Genomic DNA, 13,184 nt, shown 5'->3' with positions numbered 1-13,184 from the left:
TAGAATTCAATTAATGTTCCAAACTTGGTGCATACAATTTATATGCTTTAGCTTGAGGGAGAGTGTTCAAATTATGTTTGTTATAATAGTGTACAACTTACATTAAGTTGTTCCTGGGTAGTGTACCTTGTTTGAGGATAAGGTACATAGGTTTTAACCTTCCTCTTTGAGACATACTTTTACTCATCTTTTTATATATTTACATGTCAGACAAACTGTTTCTGAGAATACTCATAGAAGAGCAATGGATCTTAAATAGAATGCAAAAACTTCCTAATTTATGATAGACACTGTTGTGTAATTAAGAGATAATTATTTCATAATTAGTGCAGATTCCGTTTTCTATTTATTAGGACAAATTTGATATCTTTTGGTGATTTGATTTGATTTGCATAGCTTTAATTACCTATTATTTCTTTCCTTAATTAGGTTGTAAATAGTCTATAAATTTAGACGGTAATCACATTTGTAAATACATTCAGAAATCCATTCAATCTTTTTCTTTCAACTGACACAATCTATCCCTGTAATTTAGGATGAATGACCCTGTACAATAAGTATAAAATATACTGTCAGCCTATTAATCCTCCTAATTATCCTTCTATTTATGGAGTCACTGGAGTGTAATTAAGTCTCGTAATTATGTAATTAAAACTGTACAAGGAAATATTCTTTGCAGCATAAATTAAGGGATTACGTAAATTCAAGCTTATTATTTTCATCATGTAGACCATTTCACAACCAAGCCATGGCAAGTTAGGGCCAATTGGCTTGATGAATACACAAGAGGATAATGGTAGCTGAATAGGACGATAGTTTGCTTGCTGACTATTTTGAGGGGCAGAGGTTGGTTATAAGCCATTGCAACTGAACAGAACAAAAAAGAAAGAAGAAATGAATGAAAATAGGATGCAGAACTGGATTTTTTTCAGCATCAGAAGCTCTGCTTGAAATGTTGCGGAAACATGAATGTTATGGTTCCAGAGTAATGAAAGAAAGATTTGAAACCTAAAACAACACTGATTTGAGGCTTATTCTTCAGTCCTTCAGGCTACACTGACTTGCATATCCGAATGCAGCAAAACAGCAAAATTGTGCGTGATTCTAGCCTCGAAAGATGTATGATTTGGGGCTTTTTCAGCCCTTCAGGTTACAAGCCATTGATGACAGTGGTGTTAGACTGGTTGGATGGTTAAGCCCAACAACAATGGACGGGGGACAAACACAAATGTGGCAGTTAAGGTGGTTAGGATTTACATGTAGAAGTAAAGACTAGGATAAAAAAACATTAATATCATTTTGAAATATTTGTAAAGGCATTGAAATAGTATAATTTTATTTCCAGTGTACAAAGGGTATATTCATACAGCCTTGATCAATTGGTCATTAAAATCATATGCTCTATGGGCATCAAGTCAAACCTGATTACAACTAACTCTAAATGTCACCACATCAATCACAATAAGGAATAAATTAAATTAAAGGGATAGAAGAAATAAACACATTAAATACATGCTGTGCATGTTAACATAGTATATTTTGGTTGATGTAGCTCAGTCAGTTTGCTTGTTTGGGTTTTAGATTTTGAACTGATGTTTAATATAAATTTAGATGAAGTTGACAACTTTTCTTATAAGCCTAAGTTTATCTTTACATGTTCCGGATTTCTAAAATGCTTAAGTTTTACTTTTGGAAATTTGAATGCTGGGTGTGTGCATTGTGCAGTAACTGTTTGACCTTATCACAAGTGGTTTATTATCAGGTTTCTTGTAATACTTTATCACCCTTTTTAAATGCTTCAATAATTTTCTAACTACATCTCTACTGTCATTTGTCAGTTAGGACGCTTATTCCAAATGCTGGAAAGTCTTGGTACACAAATAGAAAAGGATGGATTGCTTGATAAGTATAGAAGACCAGAAAATAATGCTGTGGGCACTGAGGAATGGTCCTCTCTCACCAAGAGGGTTATGGAGGTCCTTCCATATACTCTTACAACCAGTCAACAACATGCTGTTTCAGAAATTATTTGGGATCTAAAACGACCAGTTCCAATGAATCGGCTTCTTCAGGTTTGGATTTGTGTTCTCTTGATGTGGCTTTAGTGCCTCCTCTAATTTTTGTAGAGATAGATATGGTCTTCAACATTACATGCTTTCTTAGTGGGTTTTGGTTTGGTCTCCTAACTTAGATTCAGGTTTTGGTTTCTTAGTGGGAATATTCCTGGTTGCTATAAATGTCCTTACTCCTTAAGATCATGGTCTTTTTAGTGGGGCATTGGGATGCAATGTGACCTCGGCCTAGACATTTAAAACATTTAATGTCACAAGTGTGAGTGAGTGAGGAATGCAAATCTTTTTTCTTTCTCTTTCTCTCTTGCTAGGCTCTTAGAGGGTTCTTCCTTATACTTTCCTTTTGAAAAGCCACCCTCTCTTGGAACTAGAGTATGAACTTTCCCTTTTGCTTGATCGTTTTTTCAAATTTTGTTGCTGAACTCTAATGCACAGTTGGACACCTCATGAACCTAACAATGATGGTACTCTCTACTTCCCTGATCTGGAATCTCATCATGTACAAGTCCATCTTCTGCCTATGCTTTTCTACACTCATGTTTTTCTGATGAAGTCGTTAAAGTGTATCCATAAGCTCCTAGTTATTGAAGGATGAGACATTGTGACACCTCATGGCACTCCTCAGTTCATTCCAATATTGGATGGAAGGGTCATTGTAGAGGCGTCTCTCTCTCTAGGAAAGTCCACCAGTACATGACATATCCCTGAAAATTTAGGGTAGACAATGGTACTTTCCTTTCCTCACTTGGTGGAGGGAGAATAGTTGTTCTACCTTTAAGCTTCAACGACAACTTCGACGAAACCTTTGGCGACGACTGTGGTAGTGTGGTTCCGTTTGATGACAGATTGTGGCGGCTCCAACAGTTGCGGCAACCGTCAACAATTTGGGTGCACTTCAGGTAACTCCAATAATTAAAGGAAAAGGGTGCACTTTAGGGAACCCTAAAAAGAATCGTAACTAAGACGGTAAATAAGAGATGCGGAAGTTGGGCTCCCAAGATCTGGAGCTTTGATACCAACTTGAAAGGATGAATCTGATAGAAAGAAGATTTTCATTCAATTGATTAATTTGAAACATTACATCAACCTCTATATATAGAGAACTCTTACCTTGTACTAATAATTATAGAGAGAACTCTAGAATCTTCTAACAAGTTCTAATAGGTTCTAGTAGTACACATAATACAACATCTTTTAACCTGGCCAACTGTTCTAATCCCAAAACCACCTCAGCACCTCCCAATCCAAATGGATAGACATCTTGTTGGACTTCAACACCATTTAAGTCCAGTTGATCTGCTTTACAAACTCCACTATAATGCACCTTATGTCCATCTCTCACTTCCACAGAATAACTTGAAGTTTCTATCACAAGTAATTGCATCTTATCTGCCACCTTGGTTGAAATGAAATTATGGCTAACACCGCAATCTATTAGAACCATCACCTTACAATTCCTCAGCTAGCCCACAACTTAAAAGATTTCTTAGTGGTGAAAACTATTGTGTTGTGCAAGGACAAGTGTGCCTTTACTACTTCATCAACTACTTCTATTATGCCTTCCTCAAACATCCTTGCTTCCTACTCCTTCCTAATATCATCACATTTAGCTACTTATTCTTACATTCATGTTTAGGCCCGAAATTTTGATCACAAAGGAAACATTCCCCCTTTCTCACTTTTTCTTATACCTCTGCATGAGTCAACCTTTGATATGGATTCCTTAACATTGTTAAGAAAAGTCTTATTATTAACAAAGGCTTGAGGTGCAATAGTTCTTGCCTCCAAATTCTTGGGTGTGGCAGATACCCATTCTTTTGTTACAAATCTTTCACTAGGGTAGGTTTGGAAAGATCCATTGCTTCTTCCTTCTTGAATCTCTTCCCTATTATTTACAAGCCCAATTATTCAATTCTCCTTGCTTTGTTCATAGCTTCCATAGTTTCTGAATTTCATACAACCTCTACTCATCTTCTTTCAACCCATTTATAAATATTTATAGCAAATACTACTCTCCCAGACCTTGAACAGATCCAACATATTTATCAAACTTAGTAACATATTCTTGCACCAAATTATCTTGCTCAAGTGCTAATTAAGATTGGAAGGGGTTACTCAGATGCAGGTTGCAATCTCACAATTGATGCCTCCTTGAATTCTTCCCAACCCTAATGCATCACCTTCTAATTCCACCATAACTGCCTCCATTATCCCAGGAAGAACGACTGCTCGTATACGAAAATCATGTTCAAGCTTTGCTACCCACCTAAACACATCTTCTCCCTGAAACGTTGGAGTGTCAAGCTTCGACCATTTTTCTCTTCCACCTGAATCTGCAGTTATATCATCTCCTGATCTCTTAATGTTATTTTCACTTGTTGATTCGTTCTCATTTATTTATTTTATCTGAGAGCGCCTTTCCCATGTCCCCAACAATTTTTGCAACATCAATTCTAATGTCATTAATTGTGATTCTTGTTCTTAAAGTCTTGCTGATATGGTTGATTGGTTCTCCTCCATGATTTTCTCTAAAGTTAACTTGTGCATGATTTTATTTTAAAGGGAGAAGATTAATTTATTTTACCTAATTCATTTTACTTTTTTCACGTATGTGTTTGTTTGTTGAGATGTTTATTAAAATGGGTCTTTTATATTGCTACTTTAGGGCCATCCTGTATTTCTTTCTGTCATTTATTGGAATATTAAATGAAATGACAAGGAAGCCTTTGAACTTCATTTGTTTCTTAAACTAGTTTACACAATAGAATGTGTACTCTAAATAGTAATAGCTCATTTTCTTGTAAATTTGATTTGATTTGTTTGATTGGTTCTCCTCCATGATTTTCTCTAAAGTTAACTTGTGCATGATTTTATTTTAAAGGGAGAAGATTAATTTATTTTACCTAATTCATTTTACTTTTTTCACGTATGTGTTTGTTTGTTGAGATGTTTATTAAAATGGGTCTTTTATATTGCTACTTTAGGGCCATCCTGTATTTCTTTCTTTCATTTATTGGAATATTAAATGAAATGACAAGGAAGCCTTTGAACTTCATTTGTTTCTTAAACTAGTTTACACAATAGAATGTGTACTCTAAATAGTAATAGCTCATTTTCTTGTAAATTTGATTTGATTTGTGGTTTTTTTTTTCCAACATTCATTTTTCACTAAAGGACTAATATTTTGTCAAAATGGAAGCACTATATATTGACGTGTTGTGGTGAATAGAAAAACAACATGACATGTTACAATCTGATGTTATCTTGTGACTTCTTTAGGGTGATGTTGGATGTGGGAAGACTGTTGTAGCTTTTCTTGCATGCATGGAGGTTATTGGCTCTGGCTATCAGGTTGGTGTGCCTACCATATTCTGGTTCCTTTATGTGTCTTTATTTCCTTGATTTCTCATTAATTTTTGGATGTTTAGCATATGGTAATTGTGTTTATTACTTATCATTAGGGGTTTTATGCATTACACAATTGTTTTAGCGTCTATTTTATATTATAAAAATTATGAACATCTATCCCATTGGGAATTGTCCACCCAATATCCATTCATATAGTTAATCGTTATTAGATGTAACAGGCTTAACCCATATCTTTGTATTTTCATATTTATAATTACATAATCCCCATGTGCACATAACACACTAGGGGGTTAGGCTTGTAGATGCCACATTACGTTGATGCACAACATAATAAAGTGATATTCAAAGGACAAGGGTCATCCTTGTTAACACTACCATCATCTCTATCACAGGGCCAATTACTATCACCTTCATTGTTCCAACAACCACAACATATGTTAATCCATTTTATACTATACTAGTGGATCAAATTTCTTAAATATGATGTAATTAAAATGGTGAATTTTGTAAATACATAATTGTATGAATTATGTACATGATTATGAACCGAGAAATATGTATATAAATATTGTTAAGAATGAAGAAAATAAATATAGGATTGATATCCCTTGTGTAAAATACACATATAGGGGTGTTTATTTATAGATGAAAATAATAATGTAATAACAAAAGAATATAAACTATGGACTAAGCCTGTTACATTCAACACTCCCCTTCAAGCTGGTGCATATAAATCATATGTACTAAGCTTGTTACAAATATAATCAATTCTAGGCCCTTGTAAAGGTTTAGTGAAAATATCTACTAATTGATCATTCGAATTAACAAATTCAGTCTTGATGTCTCCAGACACAATCTTTTCTAGAATGAAATGACAATCAATTTCAATATGTTTGGTCATTTCATGAAAGACGGAATTTGAGCTAATATAAAGAGCAGCTTGATTATCACAAATGAGTGTCATTTGATTGACTTCTACAAATTGCAATTCTTTGTGTAACTATTTAAGCCAAATAAGCTCACAAGTAGCTGAAGTCATTGCTCTATATATTCCGCTTCAGCACTAGATCTTGCCACAACATTTCAAGTTTCTTATATTATACTAATATTAGGTTGTCTTGTCTCATGATAGGCTGCTTTCATGGTTCCAACTGAGTTGCTTGCAATCCAGCATTATGATCATTTGCTTAAATTGCTTGAAAACTTGGATGATGGCATGTGCAAGCCAAATGTTGCTTTACTCACTGGTTCAACCCCACTAAAACAATCACGAATAATTCGTAAGGTATGCTTTACTAAAATGAATGAAATGTCCAAATGATGTGAATCCAATTATTCTGTTCTTGAACTTGTGTGGTATTCTTTTAATTTTATCTGTCACTGTGTGAAGGGTATCCAGACTGGAGAAATCTCTATGGTCATAGGAACCCACAGTTTGATAGCAGAAAGTGTGGAATTCTTAGCCTTACGTATTGCTGTGGTGGATGAACAACATCGCTTTGGTGTGATTCAAAGAGGAAGATTTAACAGTAAGGTGATTCAAAGCTTTTTCTTCAAGATCTAAATATGGTTTTATTATGCTGCATAAATGATCATACTGTGAATGTCACTAGATGTGATCTTTTGCATCGGTTTTGTCATTGAGCTGTATCAAAATGATGAACAGAATGAAACAATTTAATTGATAGAAAGGAGTGAATGCAGTGCACAATTTGATGTTACATCGAACAAAGCAATAACAATAGGTCACACTCCATTCTGCATATCTAATATGCAGCATATTCCCTTACATTAATTAAATATTGATGTGGCTATATTTCAATTCTAGTTGCATAATTATATGGAATGTTTTGAGTTAGTAGCTTCCTTTCCAATGTTGGTTATATTATGATTATTTATGTATGTTGTCAGAATCCCTTGATTTATGCTGCAGATAATATTTCCTTGTACAATTTTAATTACATAATTAGGAGGATAATTAGGAGAATTAATAAACTGACAATATATTTTATATTTAGTGTACAGGACCATTGACATTGAATTATAGGGATAGATTATGTCTATCATAAATTAGGAATTTCCATTATTAGGTTTTTTTTATTCTATTTAAGAGCAATTCCTCTTTTAGGAGAAATAGTTTTTCTTGATATAAAATTTTGGTTTTCCCATTAATAATTAACTAGAAGGATTTGCATAGTCAAGTAAATATATAGATTATACCCATCATTAGGTTAATCCAAATGACAAAAGACTTATATTGTTTGAATATTTTGAATAAGGTATATGTTTTTTGAAATATTAGATATATGTTGATTAACTAAATTATGTAGTCCATTAAACAAGATATTTACTAAATTTAGTTCTTTTGGAATAACTCTCGAGAGTCCGATTGATGATCATACATGAATCTTCACAAGAGTTTTACAGTTGGGTAGATTAGAGAAGTGTATGTAACTATGTACATTCATGTTATGTTTTTGTGGAAATTGTGTGTTACTTGCCCCTGCAACTTGCATATGGCTTACATCTTTTATTCCTGAAATATTATTGCTCTTTTCTCTTTTTTATCTGAAGTTTTTAGTAATGTTCTCGATGTGGTCTCTTAACTTTTCTCTTCTAGTTATACTATGCATCATCAAATTCAAACATGGACGAGACCGTTACAGAGGATTCATCAAAGAGTGATGCTTTTATGGCCCCACATGTTCTTGCAATGTCTGCTACTCCTATCCCAAGAACACTTGCACTTGCTTTATATGGTGACATGTCATTGACACAGGTGCTTAATTTTTCATGTCCATGGTTTTGATGCTAGACAACTTTTAACTCCTTCTAGATGTGTTCTTTTTCCTTGTATGTTTTGAATTTGTGTCAACCTGTGCATTGATTTCTACTTTGCTTGGGAGAAACAATTATCAATCATCTAATTTATATTTAAAGGAGGTCACAACTATGGTGAGTATACAAAACTGTGTCACAGTAGATTCTCCTATATAACTGTAGGACTGAACCAAACGTCAACTTATTCTTTACCTTACTATTGGACGTGCTGACTGGGCTTATCAAAAGCTTGTATCACAATGCATGCCTTTTTGTAGGTCCATAGTTTTAGTTGGAGAATCAATAGAGGAAATAAATAGGAAGTTAGGGATGTGGAAACGAGCTTTGGAAGTAGGTCCACTAGGTAAACTTAGATTAATGATTTCCTCTCATTAGGCTCTATTTATCATGTGTAGAGAAAAAAGAACATAGGAATGAACCTGTATAAAATCATGTGTAGAGAAGTACTTCCTTGGGACAGAAGTTTGCCTACTCAAAAAGGGTTATCTTTGTCTTCCATATAAGATATGTTTTAGACCATCTTAAGAGAGATTGATAAAGATTGATTTTATGGCTAGTAGAGCTCGTATAGAACAAAACAATAGAATTGGGAATGATAAAGATAGTTCTACAGTGAACAAGGGCCGATATCAAAGACTTGTAGGGAAGCTCATTTACTTAGCTTGCACTAGACCAAACATAGCTTATGATGTCAGCGTGGTCAATCAATTCATGCATTATCAAATGGAATGACATTTACAAGCTTTTAATAAAACCTTCAATATTGAAGGCAAGGCTAGGAAGGGGATTATTGTTAAAAAAGGATGGAAAATTAAATATAAAAATATATACTAATGCAGTGTATGTTGGGTTTTATTACTAATAGGAGGTTTGTCTCAGAATATTGCATATTCTTGGGTGGAAATTTGTTGAGTTGGAGGAGTGAAAAACAAAATATAGTTGCAAGGTCTGGTGTGAAGGCTGAATTTTGTGTTATGGCACAAGGTGTGTTTGAATTATTATGGTTAAAAATTGCTTTGAATGATCTTAGAGTCAAATGTTAATAACCTACGAGTTTCCTTAGAGATGATAACTAAGCTGATAGTATTGCTTCCTTTCCAATTAAGCATGATCTGGCCAAGCACGTAAAGATAGATTGACATTTCATTAAAGAAAAACTAAATAATGGCATCATAACTACTTCCTACATCCCATCCGAATTTCAGCTAGTTTGTTTGCAAAAGGACTTCCCACAGAACAGTTTCATGATGTTATATGCAAATTGGGAATGATAGATATTTATTCACCAATTTGAGGGCAAGTGTTGAATTAGAAAGATATTACCAATTATTGTAATTATTTCGTTAAAGATATTGTAGAGATACATAGATTTTTTTTTAATTATTGTTTTTATTTGTAGGGTGGTAGAGTTCTATATAATGTAAGTTCTTGTACTAATTGAGAATCAATTTTCTTCTGCTCAGGGTTAATATTCTCAAGTTTGTTCTTCCTTTCCTTTTATTATTAGACCCTTACCTGAGGTGGTACCCCTAAATAAATCAATAATATGCCTTTTTAATTCCAAAGATTATAATGTTGCTTTAACTTCCTCCATCGATAGTGAACTTCTATAAAAAGTTGTATTGACAAATTTTCATAAACTTTTGGTAAAGAACTACAAAGAACAGCAAGTTGGTCCACTAAGAACAACTTGGTTGAAATTATCAATATGTTTGTGATTGGACTCACCTTCATGCATTTTGATAGCATATAACTTTATCTTCAAGAAGAAACAGTTATGTAGAGACTTTGTCAAGTACCAACTTTCAAGCTTTGCCCAAAGCTGGTTGAAAGTCTTTTCTTTTGAGACTTCTCTTAAAACATCATCACCTCAGATTAAAATAATGTGATATCTATCTTAACCACCCAAATCTTCTAAAATAAAGGAGTATTAATCAAATCAGATTTTTGAAAATTTTGATTTTGATATTTTCTACCTAAATGTACTTGTATCCTTAGTCAAAATTAAAAAATATACAGTTGTCATCGATCTCTCCAATGTGAAACCTGAAGGCTTGGTCAAGATATGAACTGACTTATAAATTATTTCTGATGGATCTGGATTACAAACCCCATACAGGTTACTGCAAGTATTCTATATTTCAGGGATTGTATTAACTATTTATAGCTACTGCCTGGAATTCGTATAGTCCAAATATATACTGACAACCTGATTAGAATAGACAAAGAAATATGGTACTTTGGAAATAGGGAAATGTCCACATTCATCGAACATTTATCTTTTGGTTAGATTTGACCTTTTTCTTATGAATATTAATCAGTTTCTGAAATTGCAGAGGGATCTAAACAGAGTTTCTGTGGAATATCATACTGACTGGGTCAAAGGACTCCTAAAACTCAGTCATACTTGTTTATGATATTATATTGTCCTTCCAGCTTTTCTGGTATTTCTTTTTTGATTTTATTTAAAAAAAAATGTTGTAAAAAAGAGAAGCCTGATATTATACGTTGACTGTTTTCCCTTTGATTTGTTTTTACCCATTTTCACACTTTAAATGTGTAAAATCATTTTTTGTGTTGCAAATGCTTTCTTCCAACACAGATAACTGACTTACCTCCTGGAAGAATTCCTGTTCAAACTTTTACCATTGAAGGAAATGACAAAGGATTTGAGGATGTCTACAAGGTGACCTTCTGAAATTGTACTTCTTTACGTCTTTATCATTCTTTTTTATGCAGTTTCTTTCCTTTCTCTTAAAAGTAATTGATAATTTCACCATATATTTGATGAAATCTAGATAATGGCTTTAATTAGGTTTGCTGAAAATGTTTTTTGAGAAACACTTAAGGAAACAAATAGTGGATGTGTACAGAAATATTCTCTTATTGAATAAATTCAAAAAACAGAAGGTAAAACTTGTGTTTGTGCAGATCAAATCCGCTACAAATTAGGAAAATAAATAACATATTATCTGGAAACAAATCTCTTATAAATAAGGTGGGAAAAAAAAAACAGAGATCTTTCTAAAGTGAGTCTGATCTGTTGTGATTCAGATCTATTCCCCTTAACTTGTTCTTACAAATCTGGACATGTGTAACATTATTAATTTATCCATATCTCCATAACTTATTTTAAATCATAAAATCCTAATATTCCTAATTAATTCACACTTCCCTTCAAGTTGGTGATAAGATATCAATCATGCTCTACTTGGTGACTTGATTTTCAAAGGGCTGTCTCAGTAGACCCTTTGTTAAAATGTAAGCAATTTGCTGATTGTGTTTTTCTAACTAACAAGACTCACATTGAAACTTGATTTTCAAAGGGCTGTCTTGGTTGGACTTTTTTCCGCAAATGGCACGATTTTGGGAATTAATTCCTTGGATAGCACCATTTGAGATTTAATTCTTGAATAGCAACATTTTTGTTCATGGTGAGAATTTGGCGAATTTTCACCTTTGCTTCTTATTTCCGCAAAAAAAAATTCCCAGAATTTTAAAATTATAATTTACACACTTTTTCTTTTAAACCTAATGACACACTTATTCTCTTATTTTTTTTTATCAATACATACCTATCATAATGAATAACTTCACTTATATTAATAATTTTTTAAACCATTCAATTAATATTTTTTTATGAAATACCCCAACAATTTTATTTAATATTTGCTATTAATTATTTTGATATGTTTTTAACAAACAAAAAATACCAATATTTAATTCTAGTACCAATATTATAATTTATTATAATTTTTTAAGCCAATTTGAATTTTATTATAAAACTATATTTACAAATTTATTAGAATTTATTCTCCACAATTCAAGTTTATTATATTATAACAACTACATTCCTAACTTGTTGAGTTTGGCACTAGATCTCAAGGTTAGACTTAGTGGGATAATGTTTCTTGCTTTATTTGTCCTAGGATTTTTGGGAATAGATTTGATTTACCCTTTTATGGGGTTAGGGATTACTGTGTACTTTTGGACACCCCACAATTCTTTGTATTTTCTTTCTTATGATATTTTGAGGTGTTGTGTATGATTGACATTGTTTGTGGTGCCAACATAGTGATGTCTTAGCATTCTCATTTCTATTGAAAAAACACAACATAAACCAATAGTTATGACTAAATTGTAACTTATGTATTTTATAGAGAAATATCATGTTATGTCAATTGATTACCTTGGCCTTCGATGTTTTCTATGTTTTAGAAAAAGGATTTATTTTTTTCAATTTTTTTCTTATGATATGAATGTAAACAATGTTTTTTATGATACAGATGATGTTGGATGAGTTAGAAGATGGAGGAAAAGTTTATCTTGTCTACCCAATTATTGAACTTTCTGAGCAGTTGCCTCAGCTTCGTGCTGCCACTGCAGATTTTGGAGTTATATCACACCGATTTCAAGGATATAATTGTGGCTTATTACATGGAAGAATGAGAGGTGATGAAAAAGAAGAAACATTGAGAAAGTTTAGAAGCGGAGAAATACATATACTACTTGCCACTCAAGTAATTGAGATTGGTGTTGATGTTCCAGATGCATCTATGATGGTTGTGTTGAACTCTGAGAGGTTTGGAATTGCGCAACTGCACCAACTCCGAGGACGAGTAGGACGTGGTACAAAGCAATCAAAATGTATATTAGTAACATCAACAGCCAGTAGCTTAAATCGTTTGAAGGTACTAGAACAATCATCAGATGGGTTTTATCTTGCTAATATGGACCTTCTCTTACGGGGACCTGGTGACTTGCTTGGTAAGAAACAATCTGGACATCTTCCTGAGTTTCCTATTGCCAGATTGGAAGTTGATGGAAATATTTTACAAGACGCCCATGTTGCTGCACTGGTAATAACACCCTCCGCTACTCATAGTTATTCTTGATTTATCT

General features: G+C 33.1%; 1 protein-coding gene across 3 annotated transcripts in view; it reads left to right on the top strand.

Moving 5' to 3' along the window:
* LOC137806294 (ATP-dependent DNA helicase homolog RECG, chloroplastic) overlaps positions 1–13,184 on the top strand; it is a 39,985-nt gene that overhangs the window by 18,623 nt on the left and 8,178 nt on the right. For 2 of the 3 annotated variants that reach the window (XM_068606318.1, XM_068606320.1), the window contains 7 exons: positions 1,839–2,072; positions 5,352–5,423; positions 6,574–6,726; positions 6,832–6,975; positions 8,062–8,220; positions 10,885–10,968; positions 12,569–13,141. In XM_068606318.1, coding sequence (XP_068462419.1) covers positions 1,839–2,072; positions 5,352–5,423; positions 6,574–6,726; positions 6,832–6,975; positions 8,062–8,220; positions 10,885–10,968; positions 12,569–13,141 — 1,419 coding nt within the window. The remainder of the gene's footprint in view (positions 1–1,838; positions 2,073–5,351; positions 5,424–6,573; positions 6,727–6,831; positions 6,976–8,061; positions 8,221–10,884; positions 10,969–12,568; positions 13,142–13,184) is intronic. The other variant, XM_068606319.1, reaches the window with a different exon arrangement.

The sequence above is a fragment of the Phaseolus vulgaris genome, chromosome 3 (genome assembly GCF_000499845.2).
Source record: "Phaseolus vulgaris cultivar G19833 chromosome 3, P. vulgaris v2.0, whole genome shotgun sequence".
In the NCBI taxonomy this organism is placed as follows: domain Eukaryota; kingdom Viridiplantae; phylum Streptophyta; class Magnoliopsida; order Fabales; family Fabaceae; genus Phaseolus; species Phaseolus vulgaris.
The sequence above is the reverse complement of the archived record's forward strand: the minus strand, read 5'-3'. Positions and strand labels throughout refer to the sequence as shown.